A 13571-nucleotide genomic window follows, 5' to 3' on the forward strand; every position below is an offset into this window, starting at 1 on the left:
TGCAGTTCTTACAGAAGACATGATGTGACACATGAGAGAAATTACAGACAAGAGCAACTGGTCATTTACAGTCAGTAACTACACAGCCCTTTTAGGCAAGGCTCTCTATCAGAGAGTCATTCTACTCGTGGGTCGACCTTCTGAATACTAGTTGTCATCTCTTGTAAATCCTCCACCCCAGAGCCTTATGTACAAGAAAATCAGAGACACCCCCAATTCCACTGTTAGGAGTCCCCACAAAGACACCAAGCCAAACTATTATCATTCATAATGCTGGTTACCCAAGGCTATCTCCAAATGGTGAAGCTGCAGGTCACCCAGGGCCTTGGTGGGTCCCCTGGCTGGTAGCCTGAGGCCTCAGCAGGAGACAGACAGATATAAAGGCCATGTAGAGAGAGTTAGGGTATAGATATTATTTAGTGTGTTATGGAGGGAAAAGGGAGAGGGAAAGGGGAGAAGGGAGAAGAAGAGAGAGAGGCAGAAGAAGGGCAGACAGACAGAGAGAAGGTAGAAGAACTGCTTGCCTTGGCAGAAGAGGGAAGTTGGCAGTGGCCAGGGTTTCTCTCTTAAAGGGACAGGGTACCCAAATAATAGACCAGGGAATCAGATTACACAAACTACCACAGTATTAACTGAGAAGGCCTAGAGCAGACCAATGCTGGTTCTGTGACTGCCACTTCAGTCTTTGTGAACCTCTATGAACCTTGCTTAGCTGATTCTGTAGGCTGTGTTCTTCTAGTGTCCTCCACTCCTCTGGCTCCTATAATTCTTCTTCTTCCTCTTACATGGGGTTCTAAGAGCTCTGCCTAGTGTTTAGCTATGAGTCTTTGCATCTGCTCCCATTGAGTTTGTGGAGGAAGCCACTCTTATGACAACAGGGGTAGGCACTAAGCTATGAGTATAGCAAAATGTCATTAGGAATCATTACATTGATTTTTGTTGTGCTATTTTGTTTTATTTTTGTCACTCATGTTTGATGCTTGACCTCTGTGGTGATTTGAAAGAAAATGACCCCTATAAGCTCATAGAGAGTAGCATTACTACTAGAAGGTGTGTCCTTATTAGAGTAGGTGTGACTTTGTTGGAGGAAGTACATCTCAAGAAGGTAGTTTTTCAGGTCTTAAATGCTCAAGCCATGTCTATTGCGACATTCACTTCCTGCTGCCTACTTCTTTAGATGTAGAACCCTCAGCTCCTTCTCCAGCACCATGTCTGTCTGCATGCCACCATGTTTCCCACCATGACAGTAATGGACTAAAACTCTGAATCTTAAGTCAGCTCCAAATAAGTGTTACCTTTATAAGAGTTGGCAGAGCCACAGTGTCTCATCACAGCAAGAGACACCCTAAGATAATCTCTGAACCATCCCACTACTGGATCTAGGCACTGCAGGCTGTATTGGGCATGAACTCTGTCTTAAGGTTTGGGCTTCTTGACAAAACCCACAAGCTCTGAGCCACCATTGCGCCAGCACATCTTGCAGGTAGAACAGGTTGTGGGTAGGAGGTATGTGTGACTGGGCTAGTAGCCAAGTCTAGTCTAACAACTGGGAGCCTAGTCTGATTATAAAAGATGGCCACTTCAGGCTCCAAGCCCTCCATTATGAGGAAATCTTGTTAAGGTCACCCTCATAGGTTCCATGAAGTTTGCACAGCATTAGGTTTTCACATCACCCCTTAAATGGCCACCTATTCCAGTACTCTCTCCTTCTACCACTCCCTACCCACCTGATCACTCCTGTTCCCATCTCTACCCGTCCCCAGTCCACCTGCAAAATCTATTGTAGTTCCCCTTCCCAGGTTAAAAAAAAGGTATCTTAAATGAATTTATTCTTTTCTCCTTGTGAAACTAATTTATAGACATTTATTTGTTATAGTATACATTTCAAAAGGAAAAATTAGGCAGTGCATCATGAAAGTGGACTGAAAACAAAGGCATTGTTATTTTATTGTCCATGATTATCCGCATTTTCACTGCTTTGAAAGTGCCCTGGTGCATTCACGTTTCCCATGATTTCCCTCTGCAAGGTCTTCCTAATAAAGTTGTACCATCTGTTGTCACTCATACAATCTGTTCCCTCACTCCACTCACACCGATCTCCTTAATGTTCTTCTCAACTACAAGAATGTCTCCACCTCAGGATGCTTGAATTTGTTGCTTCCTTGGATGGAAGTTTCCTTGACTGCATTCAGGTCTCTCTGTAAAGAGATTCAGAGTCTGACTCCTTCATAAGCCAGTCACTTTCCTTCCCATGTGCACTGCCCCTCCACTCTGCCTTGTTTTCACAGTGCTCACCAGCAGCTCAGCTGCAATCTAAATCAAAGTGAGTGCATTAGCTTGATCTGTTTTAATTACACAAGCCTGCTTGTAACATTTGCCTGTCCCTGCTAATGTGGCCAATAAGCTAAAACTAGATAGGTCACGGATCTAGGAGGAAAGCATTATTTTTCTGCTAAAGGAGCATAGCAATAAAATGATTCCTAATGATGTATTATTGCTGTACCCATAAATCAGCACCTTGCTCAGTCCTCATCAGAACAGCTTTCCTCTTGTTGTAAATGGGAATTTACAGAGGTGCACAATGGGCAGTGCACAGAGTATGAGAGACTTGAAGTGCTTAATCCTAAATAGGATATCATCAAAACCCTGTCCTCAAGGCTTAGGGATATATGTAGTAGCGAGGCCAGAAAGACTGTAAGAGCTGGATGTGATGGGTGACTTTCAGACACAACAGGACTGAATCAATATGTATAAACCAACAGAGACTGGTGGCATGCACAAGGAATGAACATGTTCAAGTGAGATGAGGTCCCAGCACTGAGAGGGGACATGGACATGGCTTCCCATCCCTAACAAATAAGCTGTCTTCAATTGACAGCCACGGGTAAAGGAAACATCTGCTGTCGTCAACAGAATCTCACTGGATATATTAACCCCATATCAGGGCATTCCCCATACCCATTAGTAGTTGCCTAGCACAAAACAAACTCAATGGTTTTTTTTTTTGTAGACTTTTTGTCTCATTTTGCTTTGTTTTGGGAATGTTTTTCTTATTATTCTTTTGATTGTGTATTTTTATTTCTGTTATTGTGTTCTGTTGTTTTGTGTGTTTGTTCTGAGAAAGAGGAAAAGCATAAATTTTGTTAGGTATGGAGAATATGGAAAGAACAGAAGTAGGGGAAAATATGATCAAAATATCTGGAAATTTTTTCAATGAAAAGGAGGAAAAATAAAAATACAATGCTTTAAAAATATTTGCATGTAGATTGGTTTGAGGGATATATAGTTACAGTTTATATTTGACATTTATCTTATTTGTGTATGGATACTCAATTCTGATAGCAGAGCTTATTGAAAATACACTTTGTCTCAGTCTGCACCATTATAGCAGAATGCCAAAAAATAGTAACTTATAATTAACAGAAATTTTTTATTCCATGTTTCTGGAGGCTTTGAAGTTAAAGATTAATGCAAAAATCAGGGGAGGGACCTTAGGCTGAGTCATTTATCTCTGAAAGGCAAAATGGGAGCAACAAAATTTCAATGCCATGAACCATTTGAGCTTATACTTTGTTCCCTCAAACAAAATAATTTAAAACAAAAATTGTTTCTTCGATCTATTTTATTTATCTTTCATTTTGTTCTTAAAATTGGTATTTTCGAATGTTCCATATTCAAGAGCATGGACTAGTTCTTTGACTTGATCTATTCTACTGTCAATGTTCTCCATTATGTTTTCAATTTTATTTTTTGTGCTTCAGATTCAGGATTTCTTTAATTTTTAAAAAGTTTTTATTTCAATATGTCAATAAGTATTGATTTTTATGTTGAGTCAATTATTGTATTTCTACCTTATTTTAAGTTTTATTAAACAATAAACAATTAGAAAACTCTAAATGTTCTTTGAACATCCTTTAAGCAGATATTTCGAATTTTTTGTCTGGGATGTTATGCATCTCACTCTAGTTATGAGTCACTAACACTTTATTTTGGGTACCTGTTGATGCATTTTGATGGTCCCTTAATTGTCCTTGACTTTACAGTCATCTTTTGTAGATTTGAAGAGGTAGACACTTACTTCAATCTTTACAAAGAGCACTGATCTGGCAGTGCACTTGAGGAGCAGGCCTACCAGGGGATCTGAACCATCTGGTGTAGACTTTGCACCTTGGGTGCACAGTGACTATTGTAGCACCCTGATGTTGTCATAGTCTGGAATCGGTGATGTAATGGATTAATTTAGGGTCTGGTCCTCTCTGAGACAGAGAACCCAAAGGTATTTCTCTCCCTTAATCTCTTTGTTTCACAGAGGTCGGCAGTCTGGGATGGGTTTGAAGCTTCTTCTCCCCAGATACCTAAGACAGAAACTCGCATGATTAGAATGCTTTTTTCTGATGTTGGATAAGTGTGGGTAAATGAAGGAGTCTTTGCCTAAGGCAGATGCGATCATTTGTCATGTTGAGGAGGCACAGGTTTTACTAAAATTAATACAAGGGATGGATTGTAGGGGCAGGGTTATACAGGCCCATATTCCTACATTAAAGGCAGTCAGAATTCTTTGCGACCTGACAGGCACAATTTGCAACTCCCACACAGAAGATGGTCACCTAGACTTTTGATAGTTAGACAACCTGATGCCACCCTAATCAAGAGGTCAGCATATGCCAATGTCGTTCTGCTCCTTCTATTGTAATTTAGGAGGTCACCTGGGGAAGAGGTGATTTCAGTCTATGTGGCACAATGAACATGGACATGGACTTGACAGCAAACACAGCTATGGGCGTGACCAAGATCATTTCCCCTGCTACCTGGGAAACAGAATGCTAATGAGTTTCCCCCTCAGTTTATGATTGATATAAAAGCTGTTTGGATAATAAATGTGGGTAACCTTCAGGATTTAAATGAACCCTGAGACTCCTTCCTGATATTGTCGCGTGAACTGTATCTCATTTATTCCCACACCTCCACTCTGGTACAAGAAATGGTTTATGTCTGGGCCGGTGCCCTACAGTGTATAGATAAGAAACTACATTTTTTAGAACTAATTTTACCCAACACTTCTGGCTTCCCTCTTGTTACTGCAGCAGGAAACTGGGAAGGCGAGAAATGTAAACAGAGTTTAATAAACATGTTTACAGCATACAGAGGGAAATTCCTCATAGGCAATGAGGAAAGTATTTTCTAGACAATCACAGATTCTTTCTAGTCCTAGTCACTTGTTTTCCTGTGGGCCAAGAAAATGATGTATGAGAAGCTGAGAGGGCATACACAGTCAGGATCTCAGATTTGCATAGTCATCTTCCTGGCACACATCTGTGGGGATACTGGAATGTTCTGACTCTCAAGACAGCCAAAATTTTGGTTTCCAATTTTTTTTAATGAAAACCAAAGTCCAGAGTACATCCTCAGTCTAAAGATTTCTGTAAAACATTTACCAAAACACTGTGAATGCTAGCATTTCGGAAAAGATTTGCTGCTTGTTATTTGCTCTAAACAGGCTCTGTGTGGATGCGTATTTATAGGTAAGGATTTATGATAGAAGAATGGTGAGTCCTTGTCCTTTCTCTCATACAAGGTGGGAAAAATCAAACATTGGTTTAAAAAGGAAATATTGATTTTTTTGTGGGCGTCTATACAGTGAAAAAGGGGTGTTTATTCAACTTGCAAAGTGCATATACTTACTAATTTGTACCATAGAGAAAATCTTTAATTTTTATTTTCAGATTATAATTTGATTACACGATTTCTCCCTTTTCCTCCCTCCAAACTTCCTATACACCCATCCCTGCTCTCTTTCAAATTCATGGCCTCTTTTTCAACTAATTTTTATTGAATGTAAATATTTATATACATATATATTCCTAAATATAACTAATCTGTTCTGTAAAATTGTAGCTGTACATATATTTTAGGACTGATTTGACAGTGAATAATGAAATGGTGTGCTCTTCCTTATGGAAGGCAACCTCTTCATTTCCCAGATTTCCTCCCTGGACTGTAGTTCTTTGTGTAGTTTTGAGGGCTTTTGGACTTTCTCTATCCAGTTTGATGTGTTTGTTGATGTCAAAATTCTTGAGAGATCTATGGCAGGTTTCCATTCCAAATGGATAAGAACTATGGAGATATTGTGAAAGCTTGGCAGTGCATTTGGTTAGCAATATTTGCAAAGAAGCATTATGTTCCAGCAACTTTTATTCAGTTCCAAAGGTACAGGGATGTTGGGCAATTAAAATTGTCTTTAATTCTTTTTCATTGGATACTTACCAGGAAAATAAAATGTCTCAGACAAATGTCTGATGGAATATGATGAAAATATGAAGAACATAAAGTGCTTTCATTGCTAGTCGATATTATCTAAAATAGAAATGTAACGTACAAGATTTGATCTATATTGTTCCTGTGATTTCTATTTCTAAAATTTTGATTTTTATATCTTAATTTATTTTTATATTCTTCCATATTCTGATGATTAGCACATGTGAAATGTACATAAACTCATGCATAATTAACAAAAGTTTGTGTATTACTTTATGTTTCATCCTTTTAACTCAATAGTTCTCCATTTCTGCATATGTACAAGAATATTTATATTAATAGTTACTTAGAGTAGTGACAGATTATGAGTTTATGATTATAAAATCTCATCATAGTTTGGATATAATCACTGCATTTTTGTTCTATTCCTTCAAGGTTTTATAAAATTTATTCTTTGTATTCATTTTGTCTGACTAGTTCTACCTAGATATATTTTCAATAAAGTGAAATCTCTGTCTGAAGACCTTAAAGACCACAATGAACTTTATCCATTAATAATGCTAACATTTGCCACTTCTGTAGCTTCTTCAGACTTCAATCCGTTCCTTTAACTGGACATCACACTTGTGTTGTCATTGCACATTATTATTTGTTATTTGTGTGTGTGTTTCCGCATTTCTCAAACACTCTCGTGCTATCCAGTTGGCTGACATTATAACAAAGCCTATGATTTTATACCAGATTTACTTTCTCTTTTGTGTTTGTGACACTCTCAGAAAAATGTTTTCAGTGAAAAAAAGTCAGTTGCCTATAGGAATATTAGACCCCTACTATTTTGTTACACCCCAGGACATTAGAATGAATGTAAGAAACCTTTTTGCTGCTTTTACCAAGAGATAAAGTATTGCCACTGGCATCTAGTAAAAGTCTGTGGATTCTGTTGTATGATCAGCAGTGTACAAGATTGTCTTCAAAAACAAAGAATGAATTACCTTGGCCAAAATACTATAGAGTCCAATTTGAATCTCTCTATTCTAATGTTACCAAAAAATACAAATAAAAGGCATGTATTAACATTACAATGAATGAGGAAAAGAATACTATATAGAAACTACAGAAAATATAAGAATGGTAAGAAAATAGCAAGACAAACAATACTAAATATTGTTTGAAAAACATAGAAATTTACTGATATAGAAGCTTCTTAGAATATATATGTATATGAAAATAATTTAAATGGAGTCTCCAAATAATAAGGGAGACAGGACCCCAACTAGATATCATAAGCCATGAAATTAAACCTCCAGAGCCAGGATCACATATAATCTTTTTGAGTTATTGGCCATGAGGTCCCATGGAATTCCAAGACATCACAGGCTATTGTAAATTTATTGGTTACTCTCTATAATCTGATAGCCCTATTGCTAAGACGAACACTTACTTATAGCATTGAGAATAGAGGAGTTGAGCTTGTGCAATACGAGAAGTTTCACACTACTGAATAGTGTCCATGTTACTGGAAGATACTTTGCACACCACTGGAAGAGAAAGGTAATCATCAACATTTCCCAGCTACAAACCCTATGACATAAAACAGTGACTTACCTGCAAGACACACCAGTACAATAATGGCACAAATGTTATAGGAGTAACAAACCACTTTGTGAAATCACCCTTAAAACCTTCTCTGTGAAATGTAGCACATGTGTGATAGTGATACTGTGGCCAAGAACCCAAGTTTAGATAGACCATGACCTTGACGAAACCATATTGTATTTTCTACTAAAGAAACATAGAAATAAAATGATTCGTAATGACATACTGCTATACCCATAGATCAGTACTCTCTTAACTCACATCATAGAAAGTTCCTCTTCTAGTAGATAGGAATTAGCCCAAGACCAAAAACTAGACAATGTGCTGAGAATGATTTTGGAGCTCTTTGGCATAAATAAGACATTTTCTTTTTTTATTATTTTTATTGAGATGTACATTTTTCTCTTCTCCCCTCCCTATCATCCCCTCCCCTTAAACCCTCTCATATTCATCAACACGCCCCTTCAAGACTCAGGGATCAATGTAAAAGAGAAGGCTAAAAGATCATAATAGTCAGAGAGGATTCCAAGGCAATGGTGTCTATCAGACTAAATGGATCTAATGTATTTATGAACCCACTGAGATTATGGCAGCACACCAAAACTTGCATAGATTCAGATCAAACGGGTTCCCACCATGAGATAGGAAAACACTGTGAACAATCAAGGAGATAGCTTTGGAAAATGACAGCCTCTGTCAGAAGCTTTCTAAAAGGAGGTGTCATTGGGTATACTAACCACACAAAACAAACTTTCTGGCATTTTTGTTTCCTCTTGCTGTTTTGCCATTTTTATTGTTATTTTGCCAATTTTTTTATTAGTTTAATTTTTGTTTTGTGTTGTGTTTTTCATTTTTGTTTCTTGGTTTATATTTGAGAGAGAAAGAGAGATACAGAGAACATAGAATTGAGTGGGTAAGGAGGTTGGAAGGATCTGGAAGGAATTGGGGTTAGGGGAGGAGGAAAGAAGATCAAAATGTATTTCATGACCAATAGTTTCTAATAAAAAGACAAAAAGGGGCATAAATTTAAATAGACCTCTAACCTCTAAATTATAGTTGCCCAATCCAAAAACAGCCCACAGTCAGATGTTTTTTAGCGCAGAAATCTACCAAATATTCAAATATGAGCTAATGCCAATAGTCATCAAATTATCTCACAATAGAAACAGAAGGAACATTGCCAAATGCATTTTATGAGGGCACAATCACCCTAATATCCAAACCACACAATGATTCAACAAAAAACAAGAATTACAGACTAATTTCCTTTATGAGCATAGATATAAAACTACTTTTTAGAATGCAAACCAAATCTAAGAACACATGAAAACTATTATCCATCATGCCCAAGTAGGTTTCACCCCAGAAATGAATGGACATCTTTACATATAAAAATCAATCAATGTAATCCCACACATAAACAAACTGATATCTAAAAAATCTTACGATTATCTCATTAGATGTCCCCCACCAAAGAAAGCCTTTGAAGAAAATCCAAAACCTCTTCGTGATAAACATCTTAAAGAGCATAGGGATACAAGAAATATACCTCAATATAATAAAGGCAACTTACAGCAAACTTAAATCCAAACTCAAATTAAATTGAGAAAAACTAAAAGCAATTTCAGTAAATTCGAACAAGACAAGCTTGTCCACAGTTGCAATAAAAATTCAATTGAGTACTAGAAAATCTAGCTAGTGCAATAACAACTGAAGAAAATCAAGGGGAATGCAAGTTAGAAAGGAAAAATTCAAAGTATCACTATTTACAGATGGCAAGAACTTATACAGCTGATACATACCTTCAGCAGTGAAGAGACTGGATATGATCACAAAATCATATGTCCTAAAAAGAAGATATGAGGAAAGGCTGGTGTAGATCCAGATCCTACTGGTTTAGCATTGTTATGATCTAAATGTTCGCATGTCTTCAAGGGTCCTATGTTGGAAGGTCTTGCCAATATGATGGGTTACAGCAGGATCTGGAGCCCTTGGGAGAGGTTCTGTGCCACCTTTTCAGATGTTATGAATGCCTTCATAGGTTAAGCTCCTGAGAGCAAACCTACTCCTTCCGTCCCAAGAAGGCACAGCTAGAAGGTGTATCTAACAAAAAAACAGAGTTCTACAGGACAAGAAACATGCCAATGTCTTGATCACGGATTTCCCAGCCCTGTGAGATATAAATTCCTGATGTTTATATGCCTGTGACTCCTTATTTTAGAGGTAGTCTGGACACTTTGTGTAAAGATCTTCCCACTCCTGACTTGCTATTGTCACTAATCTTTTTTCATCTGAGGTATCGGAAGAGATGTTCTACTTACAGGGTTCTCAGATGCTCCAGGTTCTGGAGAACTCCCTGAGGAAGCACCTGCCTGAGACCTTAAAGGTGAGAGTAGAATGTTTTCATAGAAACTGAGGATTACACCGTGGTAAGGCAGAGGAGGGAAAGAGTCAAGACTCACTGAGCACTGGCACCATGACATTCTAAAACAAATGTCACAGTTTACTCCCAAAGGATAATTCAAAATTTTTGTGAGATTCATTCACAAAATAAAAACTTGAAAGAATGTTGAAGATATACATCAATAATAGTGTTTACCTAACCTGTGCAAGGTCCTAGGTTTAATTGCCAGTGGAAAATAATAATTTTCCTGATTCTTAAATGACAAATCACTATTTAGTTGAAATCATATTAGAAACTAAGTAATAAGGATTCTGGTCTTATTTAAAATTTGATTTAATTGTGTTCTCAACATGGCTCTAGCAAGGAAAGATTTTTTTGTGGCCACTAACAGGATGTTTTTTAAATTTATTGTTATTGAGCTCTACATTTTGCTCTGTTTCCCTCCATGCCTCTCCCCTACCCCATTCATCCTCCCCCATGGTCCCCATGATCCCAATTTACTCAGGAGATCTTGTCTTTTTATACTTTCCTTGTAGATTAGATTTATGTAAATCTCTCTTAGTGCACTCATTGCTGTCTAGGTTAGCTGGGATTGTGATCTGTGGGCTGGTTTTCGCTGCTTTATGTTTAAAGGCCACCTAGGAGTAAGTACATGCGATAATTGTCTTTTTGTGTCTGGGTTACCTAACTCAAAATAATGCTTTCTAGCCCTACCCATGTTCCTGCAAAATTCAAGATGTCATTATTTTTTCTGCTGTGTAGAGTACTATACTATATAGTATAGTATAGTATAGTATAGTATAGTATAGTATAGTATAGTATAGGACTCCATTGTGTAAATGTACCACATTTTCCTTATTCATTCTTCAGTTGAGGGGCATTAAGTTTGTTTCCAGGTTCTGGCTATGACAAATAATGCTGCTATGAACATAGTTGAGCACATGTCCTTGTTGCACGATTGAGTATCCTTTCCTTTGGATACATAATCAAAAGTTTTATTACTGAGTCTTGAGAAAGGTTGTTTCCTAATTTTCCGAGAAATTGCCACACTGACATACAAGGGCCTGTACAAGCTTGCGTTACCAGGATAGGAAGCCTTTTTAAAGTATAAAATCTATTAAAATGTATATTACCAGGTGCCTCTGTAGCATATATTATTTCAATGAAATAAGATTTAATGTATAAGAATTTCTAGTTCTCTTTTTATGTTTGACATAACTCACTATGGAAATTTTCAGTGAACTAGGATTTGGCCTATATATGTTCCCAGAAGAGATGAGGTAAAATTGTCTGACATAAAACATACTAATGGCATGGAAACCCCATTTTTATAGGTTGACCTGGGACTCCCTGGTTATTCCAGGCAGTCCTTGAATTTTCAACCTGAGTGCCTCAGCCTCCCTATTATCTGAAATAATAGACATGTATCACTAACCCTGGCTAAATCTTAACTTAGATGAGAAACAGTGATCCACACATATCAGCATCCAGATGATGCAGATATAAAATGACATAGTATGAATATTAAAGCAGCGATTACAAGAATTCTTCAGGTATAGTAAGTAAAACACTTGCCATGAATGGAAACCATTTCTGAAATGTTTCAGCTTCATGAAATTTGTCTTAATAGGAAAAGAAATAAATTTAATATCTAGAAAATATTTTTATTAGATTCTACATCAAGAGTTAATGAGTTTATTAGTAAATCACATCATTTTTATATTTTATCTCAATGTTTAAAAGATACTGTTGTTAGAATAAGCAACTTGACACTAGGAAACATTTGAAAAATTCATTTATTACATCTTTCCAACAAAAATTTCATGTTTTCATAAGAATGATCATTGTTCTAGTCAAATATGCTACAGCTTCCCATCTCTTTGTAATATGATGACATTTCTGCTGGCTTGAAATATTTAGGTTTATGGGACTGTCTTCCACATGAATCAGGGAAACCCATTCAAGCTCAAGGCTCTGGTGGACAAGTGGCCTGATTTTAATACTGTTGTTATTCGACCCCGGGAGGAGGTAAGTTGCAATATAGAATAAATATGCCTGTATTTCCACATGTGTTGCATTCCTAGCATGTGTCTGGCTGGATGGTTGATGCAACTGCCTAATCCCTTCATGAAAAATAGACATGAATTGTGCTAATGTCAACCAATACCCTGCCTTAAGGATAATTCACAAAAGTCCACAAAAATTACAGAATGTTATAAAATGTTCAAGAAGGGAAATACACAAAGGTGTAGTAATAAGCCATGGAGAATGGTAACTAAAGGTTCAGATGGTACACTTTCATTTTTATCCACGCTTTTGTTTTACTTGGCAGCATAGTTCCCCATCAGCAGTGGCTGATTTGAACTGTGAGCACACTTTATCACTTCATTATTTCTTATGTCTTGTTTATAAGATTTAGAGGCAACTGATGGAAAGTATTATCAACATAAGAACATGTTGATACACAAAAAAGTGGCTTGATCTTTTATTATAAACATGAAAACAACATTTCCCGAGGGCTGGAGAGATCACTCAGTGTAGTGATAAGAGTGAGCGGCAGGGCTGCGTCCCGGCACCCAGCCGCCCACATGGCTAGCTTATGCCTGAAATAATTACACGGAAACTGTATTCTTTTAAACAGTGCCTGGCCCGTTATCTGTAGCCTCTTATTGGCTAGCTCTTACATATTAATTTAACCCATTTCTAATAATCTGTGTATCCCACGAGGTGGCTTACCAGAAAAGATCTTAACCTGAGTCTGTCTGGAGTGGGAGAATCATGGCGACTCCCTGACTCAGCTTCTTTCTCCCAGCATCCTGTTCTGTTTTCTCTGCCTACCTAAGGGTTGGCCTATCAAATGGGCCTAGGCAGTTTCTTTATTAGTAAGAAATCACTCGCACATCAACTCAGTGGTTAAGAGCACTTACTGTTCTTGCAGAGAAGTAGGGTTTGGAACCAGGAACCCATGTGGTGACTGCCAACTCTGAGGAATTCCAGTTATATGGAATCTGACACCTTCTTCTATTCTCAACAGGCATCACTCACATGTGATATCATACATACGTGCAAGCAAAACATTCATATTTATACAATAAAAAAAGGAAATCTGTAGAGAAAAGGGTATTACCTAAGCTAGGTTTGTATATTTTAACAAGTTTGTTCTTAGTTTTATTTTCAACTATTATCCTATGGTAAAACAGATTTCTTTTTTTTTTAATTTCTTTTTTTTTATTTTATTGAGAATAAGAAAAAAAAGTTTCCGCCTCCTCCCAGCCTCCCATTTCCCTCCCCCTCCCCCACTCTTCTCCCCCTCCCC

The 13571-nt window shown here is 37.4% G+C and overlaps 3 protein-coding genes across 4 annotated transcripts in view; all 3 read left to right on the plus strand.

The window, feature by feature from the left end:
* Positions 1 to 5403: 5403 nt before the first annotated feature.
* LOC126498313 (glycine N-acyltransferase-like protein Keg1) overlaps positions 5404 to 13571 on the plus strand; it is a 15735-nt gene continuing 7567 nt past the window's right edge. Inside the window, exons 1-3 of the mRNA XM_050136837.1 lie at positions 5404 to 5522; positions 10148 to 10237; positions 12176 to 12283. Coding sequence (XP_049992794.1) covers positions 10160 to 10237; positions 12176 to 12283 — 186 coding nt within the window. The 5' untranslated portion in view covers positions 5404 to 5522; positions 10148 to 10159. The remainder of the gene's footprint in view (positions 5523 to 10147; positions 10238 to 12175; positions 12284 to 13571) is intronic.
* LOC126498314 (glycine N-acyltransferase-like protein Keg1) overlaps positions 5437 to 13571 on the plus strand; it is a 73978-nt gene continuing 65843 nt past the window's right edge. For both annotated transcript variants that reach the window (XM_050136839.1, XM_050136843.1), the window contains exon 1: positions 5437 to 5522. The gene's annotated coding sequence lies outside the window, so the exon portion shown is untranslated. The remainder of the gene's footprint in view (positions 5523 to 13571) is intronic.
* The window catches only part of LOC126498315 (glycine N-acyltransferase-like protein Keg1), a 111800-nt gene continuing 103728 nt past the window's right edge, over positions 5500 to 13571 (plus strand). Inside the window, exon 1 of the mRNA XM_050136846.1 lies at positions 5500 to 5522. The gene's annotated coding sequence lies outside the window, so the exon portion shown is untranslated. The remainder of the gene's footprint in view (positions 5523 to 13571) is intronic.

This window comes from Alexandromys fortis, unplaced genomic scaffold (assembly GCF_014885135.2).
Source record: "Alexandromys fortis isolate MF-2015 unplaced genomic scaffold, M_Fortis_MF-2015_v1.1 scaffold_3, whole genome shotgun sequence".
NCBI lineage: Eukaryota > Metazoa > Chordata > Mammalia > Rodentia > Cricetidae > Alexandromys > Alexandromys fortis.